At 38.7% G+C, this 12,606-nt stretch overlaps 1 protein-coding gene across 1 annotated transcript in view; it reads right to left on the bottom strand.

The window, feature by feature from the left end:
- LOC126267213 (proteasome subunit beta type-1) overlaps window positions 1–8,367 on the bottom strand; it is a 31,641-nt gene extending 23,274 nt beyond the window's left edge. The window contains exons 1-2 of the mRNA XM_049972186.1: window positions 8,046–8,367; window positions 7,666–7,855 (exon numbers count right to left, since the gene is read on the bottom strand). Coding sequence (XP_049828143.1) covers window positions 7,666–7,855; window positions 8,046–8,122 — 267 coding nt within the window. The 5' untranslated portion in view covers window positions 8,123–8,367. The remainder of the gene's footprint in view (window positions 1–7,665; window positions 7,856–8,045) is intronic.
- Window positions 8,368–12,606: the final 4,239 nt, after the last annotated feature.

Here is a 12,606-nt window from a genome sequence, read left to right as displayed (position 1 = left end):
AACACTAACCACCACATCTGAGTAGAAACAAAATAGTGCGAATGACAAGCGGACCCCCATGTCTACAGCTGTGGGTTACCTCATCTAGAATTCTGTTATATATTTGTTTTCTCTACACCTTGTAACAGTTCTTTATTTACGTGACCATTACGGCACTCCAACCCCATTTCTCGATACCAGTAATATCGTACTACTTTTCTGCAAAGTAACAGACATTTTTGTGATAATATTCGCATTTGGTTTTATTAATGTATAGGTACTCTGATGTATCGATATATTACAGTGATATGGTTCTTGTGTGTATTCATTTCTGTGAGACTGTCATAATATTTGACTTACTTGTAACCATTGTGGTGCGAATGCGCACAGAACGGTCTGTTTCACTTTGCAGAAGTTAAGTTGTTATTTCGCTTTGTAAAAAAAGTCAAGTCTTGTGTTTGGTTAAAGTGGAAATTAAATATATGAAGATTGATACAAAACTGTTTTCTTGATGATGTGATAATTAAAAAGAAGTATATGTGAATTTACAAGAAGTTTAATAAAAATGTGGATTGTGAACACCAAGTCAAAATTTATTTCTACCATACCATTATTATGAAAAACGCATTTGTTAGGTCTTCAGATATTCCTAAAATACAGATCTGGACCTTCTAGCTAGAATCAACAAGATGAGCTGTAACAACTTCGACAAAATCCACGTGGGAATCCATTCAAGATAAGTGCCTAAATTAATGACTATTTTACAGTGACTTCATCATTTCCATTCTGACGATACCATCCACAGTCAATAACTTGGTTGTTGCCCGATAAAGCGAACATATGCTGCGTGAGCGATTATTATTAATCTGATTTCTAACCTACTTTGCTAGTGGTGGTATTGTTAGAACCTTTCTATTACTCTTGTTAGATGTGGCAGGCTCTTCATCAGTAAGACGAAGTAAGTTTACTGTTTACTCTCTTGACTGTTTTTTTTAATGTAATTTATGTATTTGGTAAATGGTATTCTCTGTTTTTATATTAACTTTGCCAATATTGAATAAACTGCCTGTGCATACACTGCCTTTGCAGAAGCCATTTTGAGCATCAAGTTCGAGTGCTTTGAATTACTTGACTGTGAAACAACAATAATTGAAAGAATTAACTCTAGTCTTACTATATATATGCCGACTCTTCCTCAACAATAAATCATTTTCTATATTACTTAGATGCTCTTTTTAAACACATCTGTATTCTTTCTCTGCAAATGAGAAGAATACTGCCTATCCTAGTTATTTTCCCCTTTGCACCAAGTTCTCAATTAGCTCTTTCTCCCTCACACAGCAGCACAACATGACACAGTACAGCCTCCAGGTACAAACTTCACTTGGTCAAGCTGTAATTCTATTTGCACTTACATAAGTTACCTGACTGAACATCACCTGTGACATGGTTGTTTCTTCACCAGGAGATGGAAACAGAGGACAGCCTTTCCATAACATCTCGCTCTCCCTGCAACCTTATGCGGCGAGAAACCCATGAAGATTTTATTAATTTTAGTATTTCTCAACAAAGCAATTTGTGGAATGGGCACAGCCACTTTCCTGTTTACAGCCATGTGAATTGTTACCTTGCTGTTCTAACAAGGATCTCCTTGTGGACAGGCACAACAACACACTGTTAATGTTAAATTTATAGATGATAAGGAGATGAGAGCTCAAGTGCTGACAGGAAAGACTACGAGAAGTGGAAGCAAAAGTCCGTATACAAGTAAGTCTATTTATTTCCCTCCATTGCAAAGAAGTATCACACACAGGTGTGTACGATTTGGAACACAAGCATTAATCGTGGTTGCAAGAATGCAAAGGTATCAATTTAGGGCGAGGAAATTTCTTGCAGAAATCTAACACCCACATTTTGTTACAGAATTGTTACTGACATAAAGAAAGAAAATCTTTACTGTCATTGCAGACTGGTGAATGGCATCACTTACAGTTAATGCTACAATGAATTTAACAGATGGACAGTCCTTGATAGATGATGCACAGCTCTTGCAACACCTACATTGCATACAACTAACTGCCTGCACATCCTGTTTGACCACAGAGCACTCATCCTCAAGGTGACGAGCACAAAGCCAAAGTCCCTCGACTCAGCAGCCATTGTAAAAGCACCTGTACCGCAACGTTGCTGCCCACATGGTCAGATGTAAAGTTTGTTTTGCTACTTAATTTTCATCATTATTACCTATACATAATCGGCCCCTGTGCTGGCATCATATTTCAATCCTAGCCTGCCCGACTCCTTGTCAAACTATGTGCATCCACCCAGGTACACAATTCAATGTCCTCATTTCAACTGGGCATTTACTTTTTGGTGGGAGATAATCCAAGTCCTTTGCAAACTAATGTTCCAGTCAAGCAAAAATATGTTAATGATGTAAAAAATTCCAATTTGCCTATACAATAAAGTCAACTGTATTTCAAACAGCAGAAAAAAACATGTTAAACTATTCTATCTGTCTCCCCCCCCCCCCCCTCCCCCCTTCAATCTAACCTGCAAATCGAGTTGTTGAGTAGTGGTTTTAAGTTCAGGAAGTTGCAAACAAAAAACTAAACAAAATTTCACAAATTTATATAGTCAGCATTGAATATACAGACATTTATTTTGTCATTCATTTTACCCAACTGGCACCACTGAAATGCCATCAGCACTCACCCCAGCCCCATGTTAACGCACCTAACAGCCGCATTAAGATGAGGCCAATCATGGTGCTGAAACAGTTACACGAAATGCACACTTGTGCCACCAGTTTGAGTAGCTATCTCGACTAGTCACCTCCACATCACATTCCCCGTCCCTAACAAGACCAAGACTGTTTTCCCTGCTCCACCCGCTACCACTACCTGATCCTCCCCCATAAAATTCCTACATAACTCCCTTACGCAGTCAGCACCTGACAATGCTGGTGACCTGGTACTCACTCCCCAACACTTCCTGCAACTGCTGGCTGACACCACTAACGTGCCAACTACCAAGCAGCAGAAACTCCTCCTTTCTGTTAGACTTTGCAACTGACCTAGGCCTTGTAACTGCTGAGGACTGCTGCATGTTCCCTGCATCTACAAGAGGCTCCTCTCCACTCAACTCTTGACAGTTGGTCAAATCTATTGCATATACATGTAAAGAATAACTCTTCCTCCTCCTCCTCCTAGCTGCCTTCTTGCCAACTTCCAATTCCCATTCCCCACCACCCTTCACCTTCCTCAACCTATCTACTTCCTCATTTGCACATTTTAACTGCACCTGAAGGGCACAGATCTTACTCTGCTGCTGCTCCTCTATCAACTTATTTCTACTACAGATCCTGCATTCCCAGGAGAGGATCTCACTAGGATGCGCACTGGCTTCCCCACTGCATTCCCCCAAATGAAAATACTTTGAACACATCCCACGCCATAACCCACTACTCACAAACCTACAACAGAGCCAACACTTCTCACTATGGTAAAATTTTACAGTTACTGAAAAAACTGTACGTCTACATAACCCAAATTCACTTACACAAATAGAACTATTTATAGAACTAACAATAGCGGTCTCTAAATTCTCTGTCGACTAAGAAAGCAACTACTTGTATTATTAATACTACTACATTACAGCTATAATACTAATACCACCAAAACTTCACAAAGTTATTAGCTAAAACCAAGAATTCAAGCAGCCATTGTTACACTCAGTGAAGTTGAAACACTGAACGAAAATTTTACCGAAATATTTCACTAGAAACAATAAGAAATGTCAGCTGAAAACTAAAGCACAAAATTTACTAAACGGCTTAAATGCACAGAAAACTAAAAAACACAGTGAGCGAATATTTCCAAAAGTTTATTAAATCATTATTTCACCACAAACAGCATGAAACACTGCTGAAAACTATTAAATTTAATAACTGTGTACGAGTGCACAAATAACTGTCAGTACTGAGTCATGTGATGACACAGGACATGACAGCACAAGCTTTGCCAGCAATGCACAAAACTCTTCAACTGCGAACAGGGGCAGAGAAGATCATCATCATTTCTAATGGTGCTCAGTCATTTTAAAAACGAGTAAGTCACTTGTGCCAACTGACTAGGTATACAGTACTACTGGTCACGGGAAGTAGCCTTGTAATGCTGTAGGAGTCCTGCTGAAGCAAGATGCTACAAAACATCATCTTTCCAGACCAAATACAGCTGCGATTCAGAATGCTGAGGATTTTACGAGAGTCATGAAATCCTACACATCCACAGCCCTCATTCTTCTGTCCAAAGAGGAAACTGAAGAATTCTGTGAGCAGAAAAAAGAAGAACGGTCCAAATAAACTATTCCTGTGAAAGGAATTAGGGAGACACTTTTTGGCTCAAAGTGATGGACGAACTCTTATTACACGCACTTTAAAGAGCAAGAAAAATTTTGGTGTGTGTTGCCGAGATTATACACACCAGTTATGAGTTAAATGAAATTGTTGTAAACTTTATGCTGCCACATGGACCAGCTGCTGGATATAGGTTTCCAGCTTAAGGACAGTAACAACGTCATCAGTTCTCACTTCCCGTTCACAATGTTTTGAAGACTATTAAGTGCTCAAGTTCCTATTGATTCAACACAGAAAGATACTGAAGCACTGGAACACATTTTTAATGCAGCGACTGGCTAATTTCAGTACAAAACAGAGTGCACAGAAATTGTATAAATTGATACCTTTAAGTCATTGCACCTTTCACATACATTTTGGAACCAATTAAAATGCTTGAAAAAATGAGTCTCTTACTGATCTTTCAAAATTTAAATTATGTTAAATAAGGCTAGGTTTTGATTTTTATGAGTGTGTTATGTGATAATAAAACAAGTTTCATATATGTCGAAAGTTTCCGTTTTTAGAAAACCTGTTCAACCTAAAAGTGGAAGCTCTGCTTTTCAGGGAATGTAGAACTATAGGGTACTAATCAACAGGGAAAAAAATCAAAATTTTATGGATTGGTACTTTAGAAAAAGAAAAAAAAAACATGAATTATAAATAGGTTCAGAATGTTGTAGTAAAAGAACTTTGACATAAGTCCAAATGGAGGATTTATTTGCAATCATAAGAAAATTATCTTTCAAATAAAAAAACACCAACAAAATATCTAGAACTGATCCAGAGATACAGGATTTTAATTTTTTTCCAAAATTTGCATCTTCAAAATGGTATGCACAGCATCATCTTTGGAGGGCTGTATCTCTGAGCAGCAATTCTTTTGAAAAAAAAAAAGAGGTGTGATCCTTACTGAGTCCTTTATTTTAACATATGCTAAATTCAATCACACCTGAGACTATGAAGGTAAGATTTTTTCCTAGCCTGCCTGAATTGATATGGACTATGCCTTTGAAACAGTTGCAATCAGAAACTGAAGATTATGAACACAAATTATGACAACTTCACCATTGCATAGGAAGTGGTAACTTGTAGTGATATAAATAGTGCATTTCTGACAGAGCTGGAAGGATTGAGGTTCACCCTGGCCATCCCAATTTGGGTTTCTGTAGTCTGAATAAATAATTTCAAAGAAATGCTAGGATGGTTCATTCAACAAAGTCACAGTTGTCCACCCATTCAGCTCTTATTAAACACATCCTTATATATTTCTCTTCATAGATGACATGTCTTTTCCTAACAACCAAATGGATGTGCGTAGGCGCTTTGACCATCAAACTTTCTTTGTTGGTATGTCGGGTGGGTAGGACCATCCGACAATCAACTCCCCACCACTCCACCCGACAAACTGTGCCATTTGTAGCATTGTCTCTGGGGAGATTTAAAGCCTGCAGATGTCTGTAGGACAAAATGTATTAGTATTGCATTAACAGCCATTAGTTTGATATTGTTTTATTGGGCAACCAGTATCGACATTCCAATTATCTTCATATGCATGAGAAGTACTTTGTGTAATTCATGTGACCGACCTGAAGATAACATGTTTGTAACATTGAAATCGATTGCCTATTAAATCATCATCATCATCATCATTAAAGACTAATTATGCCTTTCAGCGTTCAGTGTGGAGCATAGCACCCTTATAAAATTCCACCATGATCCACTATTCAGTGTTAACATTGGTGCCTCATCTGATGTTAAACCTATTACTTCAAAATCATTCTTAACCAAATCCAGGTACCTTCTCCTTGGTCTGCCCCGACTCCTCCTACCCTCTACTGCTGAACCCAGGAGTCTCTTGGGTAACCTTGCTTCTCCCATGCGTGTAACATGACCCCACCATCTAAGCCTGTTCGCCCTGACTGCTACATCTATAGAGTTCATTTCCAGTTTTTCTTTGATTTCCTCATTGTGGACACCCTCCTGCCATTGTTCCCATCTACTCGTACCAGCAATCATCCTAGCTACTTTGCAAACTTTCAATCGAATCTGCCATCACAATTAAGTCATCCGCATATGCAAGACTGCTTATTTTGTGTTCACATATCTTAATCTCACCCAGCCAGTCTATTGTTTTCAACATATGATCCATAAATAATATGAACAATAGTGGAGACAGGTTGCAGCCTTGTCTCACCCCTGAAACTACTCTGAACCATGAACTCAATTTACCGTCAACTCTAACTGCTGCCTGACTATCCATGTAAAGACCTTTAATTGCTTGCAAAAGTTTGCCTCCTATTCCATAATCACGTAGAACAGACAATAACTTCCGCCTAGGAACCCGGTCATATGCTTTTTCTAGGTCTATAAAGCATAGACACAGTTCCCTGTTTCCACTCATAGCACTTCTCCATTATTTGCCGTAAGCTAAAGATCTGGTCCTGACAACCTCTAAGTGGCCTAAACCTACACTGATTTTCATCCAATTGCTCCCATTATTTTTGGCCCTGTTACCTATGAAACCAAGGCAAACCCACATTTTGGTTTCTGTTTAAAACCAAACAGGATCTTGTAGAACATAAACACAATGCAAACTTAAGATAAAGAAAACAACAGGATGCAGTCTGTCGGGATGTGTTTGGCTGCCACGAAATTGGCCAGTCTGCCAGTGGCGATAAATTGGTGTGCATGAAGGACCTTAATATTAAGCTGATAGGTCCCGCTTCACTGTAAATGTTATCTAGGGATAAATAAATTTTAACATTATACAAAACAGCTTGGCTTAGTGGATAAATGTCAGACTACAAAGCAAAAGCTTTATATCATCATGTTTCTTTTGCATAGCTACAACTTTACGCAACTTGCAGGATAGTATGCTCACACAAAGGTTTACCCTTGCAGTAACATGGAAATTAAATTTATAAAACTTGATACAAATTTAACACAGATGCCATGAAAATCACATCTTATTCACTGTATTTATATTTTTAAATGAATGTAAATAAAGTTACACTGACTTTACATACGTATAGATATGACTCCTTCCTTCATCTATGCCAAGACTGGATTCAATAAGTGACTGGGCAATACTGTACAATATGAAAGCATAAATCCCAATAATGTATAGCTACGTATTTTACAGTTCCTGATTAGCAAGAAAACAGATGCAGAGTCAAACTGCATTACGTGATCACTTTTTATAACAAACCGTTCTCGAGTGTACTAATACTACTACGTATCTCTACAAGACGCTGCTTTATCCCTGTACAAAGGAATGCATATATTACCTGCATTCTAGCTTCCAGGATTCTAGTGAGGGTCAATGTATCGCACCAACAACCTGTACAACCGAGCACTGTTGTGTTTGACAGGCGGAAAAGTTTAGATTGTTCCCGAGTATAAATCGAGAATCCAGCACTGAGTCTCGTGTCGGCAGCAATAATTGCATAATCTTCGCCAGCAACTGCAACCACGCTCCTAAAATAAACAATAATTAACTTCTCCACATTTCCAATTCTATATATTGTCACAGATCTCGAAACAATATTTTCTCTTTGTTGATTAACAAATAAGTATTTTAAAAACGAAACGAATGCATACTCAACTTACAACTTCACATCCCTAGGACTTAAAACAACTAGATAGCTTTCCTTGCACTTCAACTTACCCGCCATTATCCGAATAAGGATTGAAATTCACTGTCTTCGGAACAGATTGTGAATAATATCCCTCAACAACAGCCATTGTGTTTTACTTGTACCAAATTAGCACTGTATTTTCAGACATACACACAGTGACTTCAACTTTTCGTGTAACCACAGCAGAGATGTTAGCAACAACATAAGTGAAGCACTAAAAGATACTACACTTGAATAGAACTAAGACGTTGAATGCGATATAACCGATGGCGGTACCAAGGAAACGAAAACTTACACATAAATCGCCCACCGTTGCCTTCAGAAGCCCGTAAAGGCCCATCGCAGGATAAACTCACAAAATGGAGTAGACAATCCACGATATTACTATAGTCATTAATGACGGAACAGTGCTTTTACGCAGCAAAAGAATTCTTGCACTACAAAACACAAATTTTGTGGTTTGAATCTGTAATTATGGATAATTTCACCCATTTAAATTATGTTGTGTGTTAAAGCCGATTTACACTTGCCGTCATGTCAAGACATACCACAATGCATTTCAAATGGCGACATTTACAGACCGTCAACGGATTCCCATCTCACGTCACTGTCAAGGTTTCTCGAGAAGGAAGTATATACGGTATCGTAGTCTGCTAACATTAGAAATTAACCAGTTTTCACCACGCTCACTAGTGTTGTAGTATGGATTTCGTTCTTTATTGTTTTCCTAATTTTTATTTTATTATTTTGCTTCATTTTCGTGGCAAACTACAGATGCTCCATGACGGCTTCGATATATTTTCCACTTAGTGTTCTTCCCTACACTAGGTCACGTATCTGAAGAAGAAGAAGAAAAATTATTTAGGTTTCGAGTTACCAGAACAGAGTCGATTCTTACTCTGTATATAAATAAGAGCAGTGATTCATGAAGTAATTTTTCACTAAATATCATATTTAAGTGAAAAAGTCAGCTCCAACGAAGGAGGAAAATGTAGTTGTTTATGACGTTATTAGTCATGTAAGAAAAAAGCGTAATGGATACGGAAACAGGCTATATTTATTTACTTATAAATATTGTTTGATGTGCTGGAATGTGTATACTTTCTCTAGCAAATAAATGTCGATGTATTGAAATATTCTTACACTTCTCATCAATTGATTGCACAAAACTGATTAAGAACATATGTTGCGATGTTTTCTTTGACTATTGATGAAATTTATTGTTGTTGATTCCTCAATTCTGACACTATATCCTGACTTTTGTACCACGAATGGTATTTCATAATCTAACTTTCACCGTTCTCTGATTATCTTAATGAAGTGACGTGACGCCCATTGTGAATGTATCCTGACATGATAGTGATATGATGAGACGTGAAAGCTTGTTCACATGTCACTGCATCAAGTATTTTATGGCTCCGATTTCCATAACCGGGTAGTGTTTTGTGAGTGGCCATGCCAACAAACACAAACGACTCCCACGTTCTTTGCCAATGTACTCTTTTTCCGATGAGTCCACATTCACAAACAATGGTTGCGGTAACCAGCATAACGTGTATTATTGGGGTGTAGACAATCCCCACTGGTTACGGCAGCCTTGGATGGTCGATAACGCATGTGGTATCAGCATGACTGTTGCCTAGAAAGTTACACAGCTGAAGCACGGGAGCTATTAGCCCCTGTTTACACTGGTCGGTGGATCGGCAGAGGTGGCCCCCATTAATTGGCCCGCTAGGTCGTCAGATTTGACGTCACCGGATTTTTTTTGTGTGGATATTTAAAAGACGAGGTGCACCGGCAAGTGCAAACAAGCCATGAAGATATGGTCGACAACAGAAGAAACGCCTGTACTGACATTCCTGCAAATATCGTTGTGCCCTGTGAACGGACATTTGAAAAGCAGATCACTAGGTGTATTGAAGTTGGAGGTACTGTGTTTAGACACTTGCTCTAGATGGAAAAGTAGAGTCTTGTTCGCCTTGAGCCACAGCCACAGTGGTGCATCGAGTCGCCCACTTTTCGATATGTTGGAGAAATACAACGTTGCCAATGGGTTTCCAATTAGAAGTTATGAAATACTGGCCTTCCTACCCTCGGAAGGTCCCACATCCCATTGGATATTCAAGGTCCATTGAGTAGCACGTCTTAAATTACGATTGTGTACCTATTTCTTTTCCTCCGATTACAGGGCCATCTGTGGCGAAACAAAGAATATCCTTTAGATGTAGATTTTGCTGTAGAATCGTAATCTGCAATAAAAAGTGGGGTTCCCACTGAAGAGTTAAAAATTGTCCACTGTGTCCCATCCACGAGGTGGGATGGTCCCCCTCTGAGACAAACAAATTGGAATAATTCTTTTTTGATCTGATGTCTAGTTTTCCACGTATGTCAATGTCTTCAGTTAAAATGAATCCCCCCCCCCTGTATATATACAGGGTGAGTCACTGAACACCCCTTTTATTTCGTTAATGGTTACACATATCGTACGCGATTTTCGGGAAATGTTAGGATGTCGAGGGGCACTTATTTTTTTTTGTTTGGTTAATGTTTTTAGTGCTGGTGTCAACGGAGACATTGAAGCAAGTAAGTTTTTTGTAAATGGAACAGTATACTTTTTGTAACTTCATTCGATAGCTCTTGAGAAGACAATTACAGTGATAGAGCATTTGTTCATGTTGATGTTGAAACCTGTCGTAAAAAAATTCGAAAAACGTCCTAGAATTTGAGAGGCAGAATCGACATTAGCGGTGCATCACACAGCAGAGTTCTCAGTCTACTCTGTGTCAGAATATCAATATATTTGCCTGTCTACATATCTGCACTGCAGGCCGCTCGTTTCTGTCAACATTCGTTGCTTGCAGACATGTACACAAATGAGGAGAAGCTGTATACACCACTTTTATGTGGTGAGTGTAAAAGAAATACCATAAGAACATTACAGCCATATAGGCAACTGACAGAGAACACTAAGAAACTGTTCTGGCTATAACGCTAATGAATACTAATGAATCCACACAGTTGTACGAGATATATTGTCAAGGAATGTGGAATCAGCCAGATGCATGTCATTCGCACCCTCCATCGACATAATTTCCATCCCTATTATCTATCACTACATCAGGCACTTAACGTCCATGATTACAAACAATGTACAACATTTTATGGGTTTGCTCTTCAGCAACTGAGAGATGACCCTACCTTTTTCCAGTAATATTCAGTAAAATGTTGTAAATGAAGCAGGCAAAAAGGAATACAAACGTCTCAAAAATCGACAGGAAGTGCAAAATAGTTAAACAGGGATGTCTAGAGGACAAATGTAAGGATTTAGAGGCATATAGCACTAGGGGTAAGATAAATACTGCCTACAGGAAAAAGAGCTCAGATGGAAAAACAGGTTCTAAGGAAAGAAGGAAAAGCAGAAAGGTGGAAGGAGTATATAGAGGGCCAATGCAAGGGCGAAGTACTTGAGGGCAATATTATGGAAGTAGAAGAGGACATAGATAAAGATGAATTGGGAGCTATGATACTGTGTGAAGAATTTGATAGAGCTCTGAAAGATCTAAGTCGACACAAGGCCCCGGGAGTAGACAACATTCCATTAGAACTACTGATAGCTTCAGGAGAGCCAGCCCTGACAAAACTGTACCATCTGGTGAGCAACATGTATGAGACAGGTGAAATACCTTCAGACATAAAGAAGAATATAATAATTCCAATCCCATAAAAGCAAGTGTTGACAAGTGTGAAAATTACCGAACTATCAGTTCAATAAGCCACGGCAGCAAAATACTTAAACGAATTCTTTAGAGTCACGTTGAAAAACTGGTAGAAGCCGACCTTGGAAGATCAGTTTGGATTTCGTAGAAATGTTGGAACACATGAGGCCATACTGACCCTACCAATTATCTTAGAAGGAAAGGCAAACCTATGTTTTAGGCATTTGAAGACTTAGAGAAAGCTTTTGACCATGTTAACTGGAATACTCTCTTTCAAATTCTGAAGGTGGCAGGGGTAAAATACAGGGAGCGAAAGGCTATTTACAATTTGTACAGAAACCAGATGGCAGTTATAAGAGTCGAGGGGTATGAAATGGAAGCAGTGGTTGGGAAGGGAGTGAGACAGGGCTGTAGCCTCTCCCCAATGTTATTCAATCTGTACATTGAGCAAGCAATAAAGGAAACAAAACAAAAATTCGGAGTAGGTATTAAAATCCACAGAGAAGAAATAAAAACTCTGAGGTTTGCCGATAATGTTGTAATTCTGTCAGAGACAGTAAGGGACGTGGAAGAGTAGTTGAACGAAACGGACTGTGTCTTGAAAGGAGGATATAAGAGGAACATCAACAAAAGCAAAACATGGATAATGGAATGTAGTCAAATTAAGCTGAGTGTAGCCATGTATGGAAGTGAAACATGGACGATAAATAGTTTAGACAAAAAGAGAATAGAAGCTTTCGAAATGTGATGTTACATAAGAATGCTGAAGATTAGATGGGTAGCTCATGTAAGTAATGAGGAGTATTGAATAGAATTGGGAAGAAGAGGAATTTGTGGCACAACTAGACTAGGAGAAGGGATCAGATCGTATCAC

Source organism: Schistocerca gregaria, chromosome 4 (genome assembly GCF_023897955.1).
Source record: "Schistocerca gregaria isolate iqSchGreg1 chromosome 4, iqSchGreg1.2, whole genome shotgun sequence".
NCBI classification, from domain to species: domain Eukaryota; kingdom Metazoa; phylum Arthropoda; class Insecta; order Orthoptera; family Acrididae; genus Schistocerca; species Schistocerca gregaria.
The sequence above is the reverse complement of the archived record's forward strand: the minus strand, read 5'-3'. Positions and strand labels throughout refer to the sequence as shown.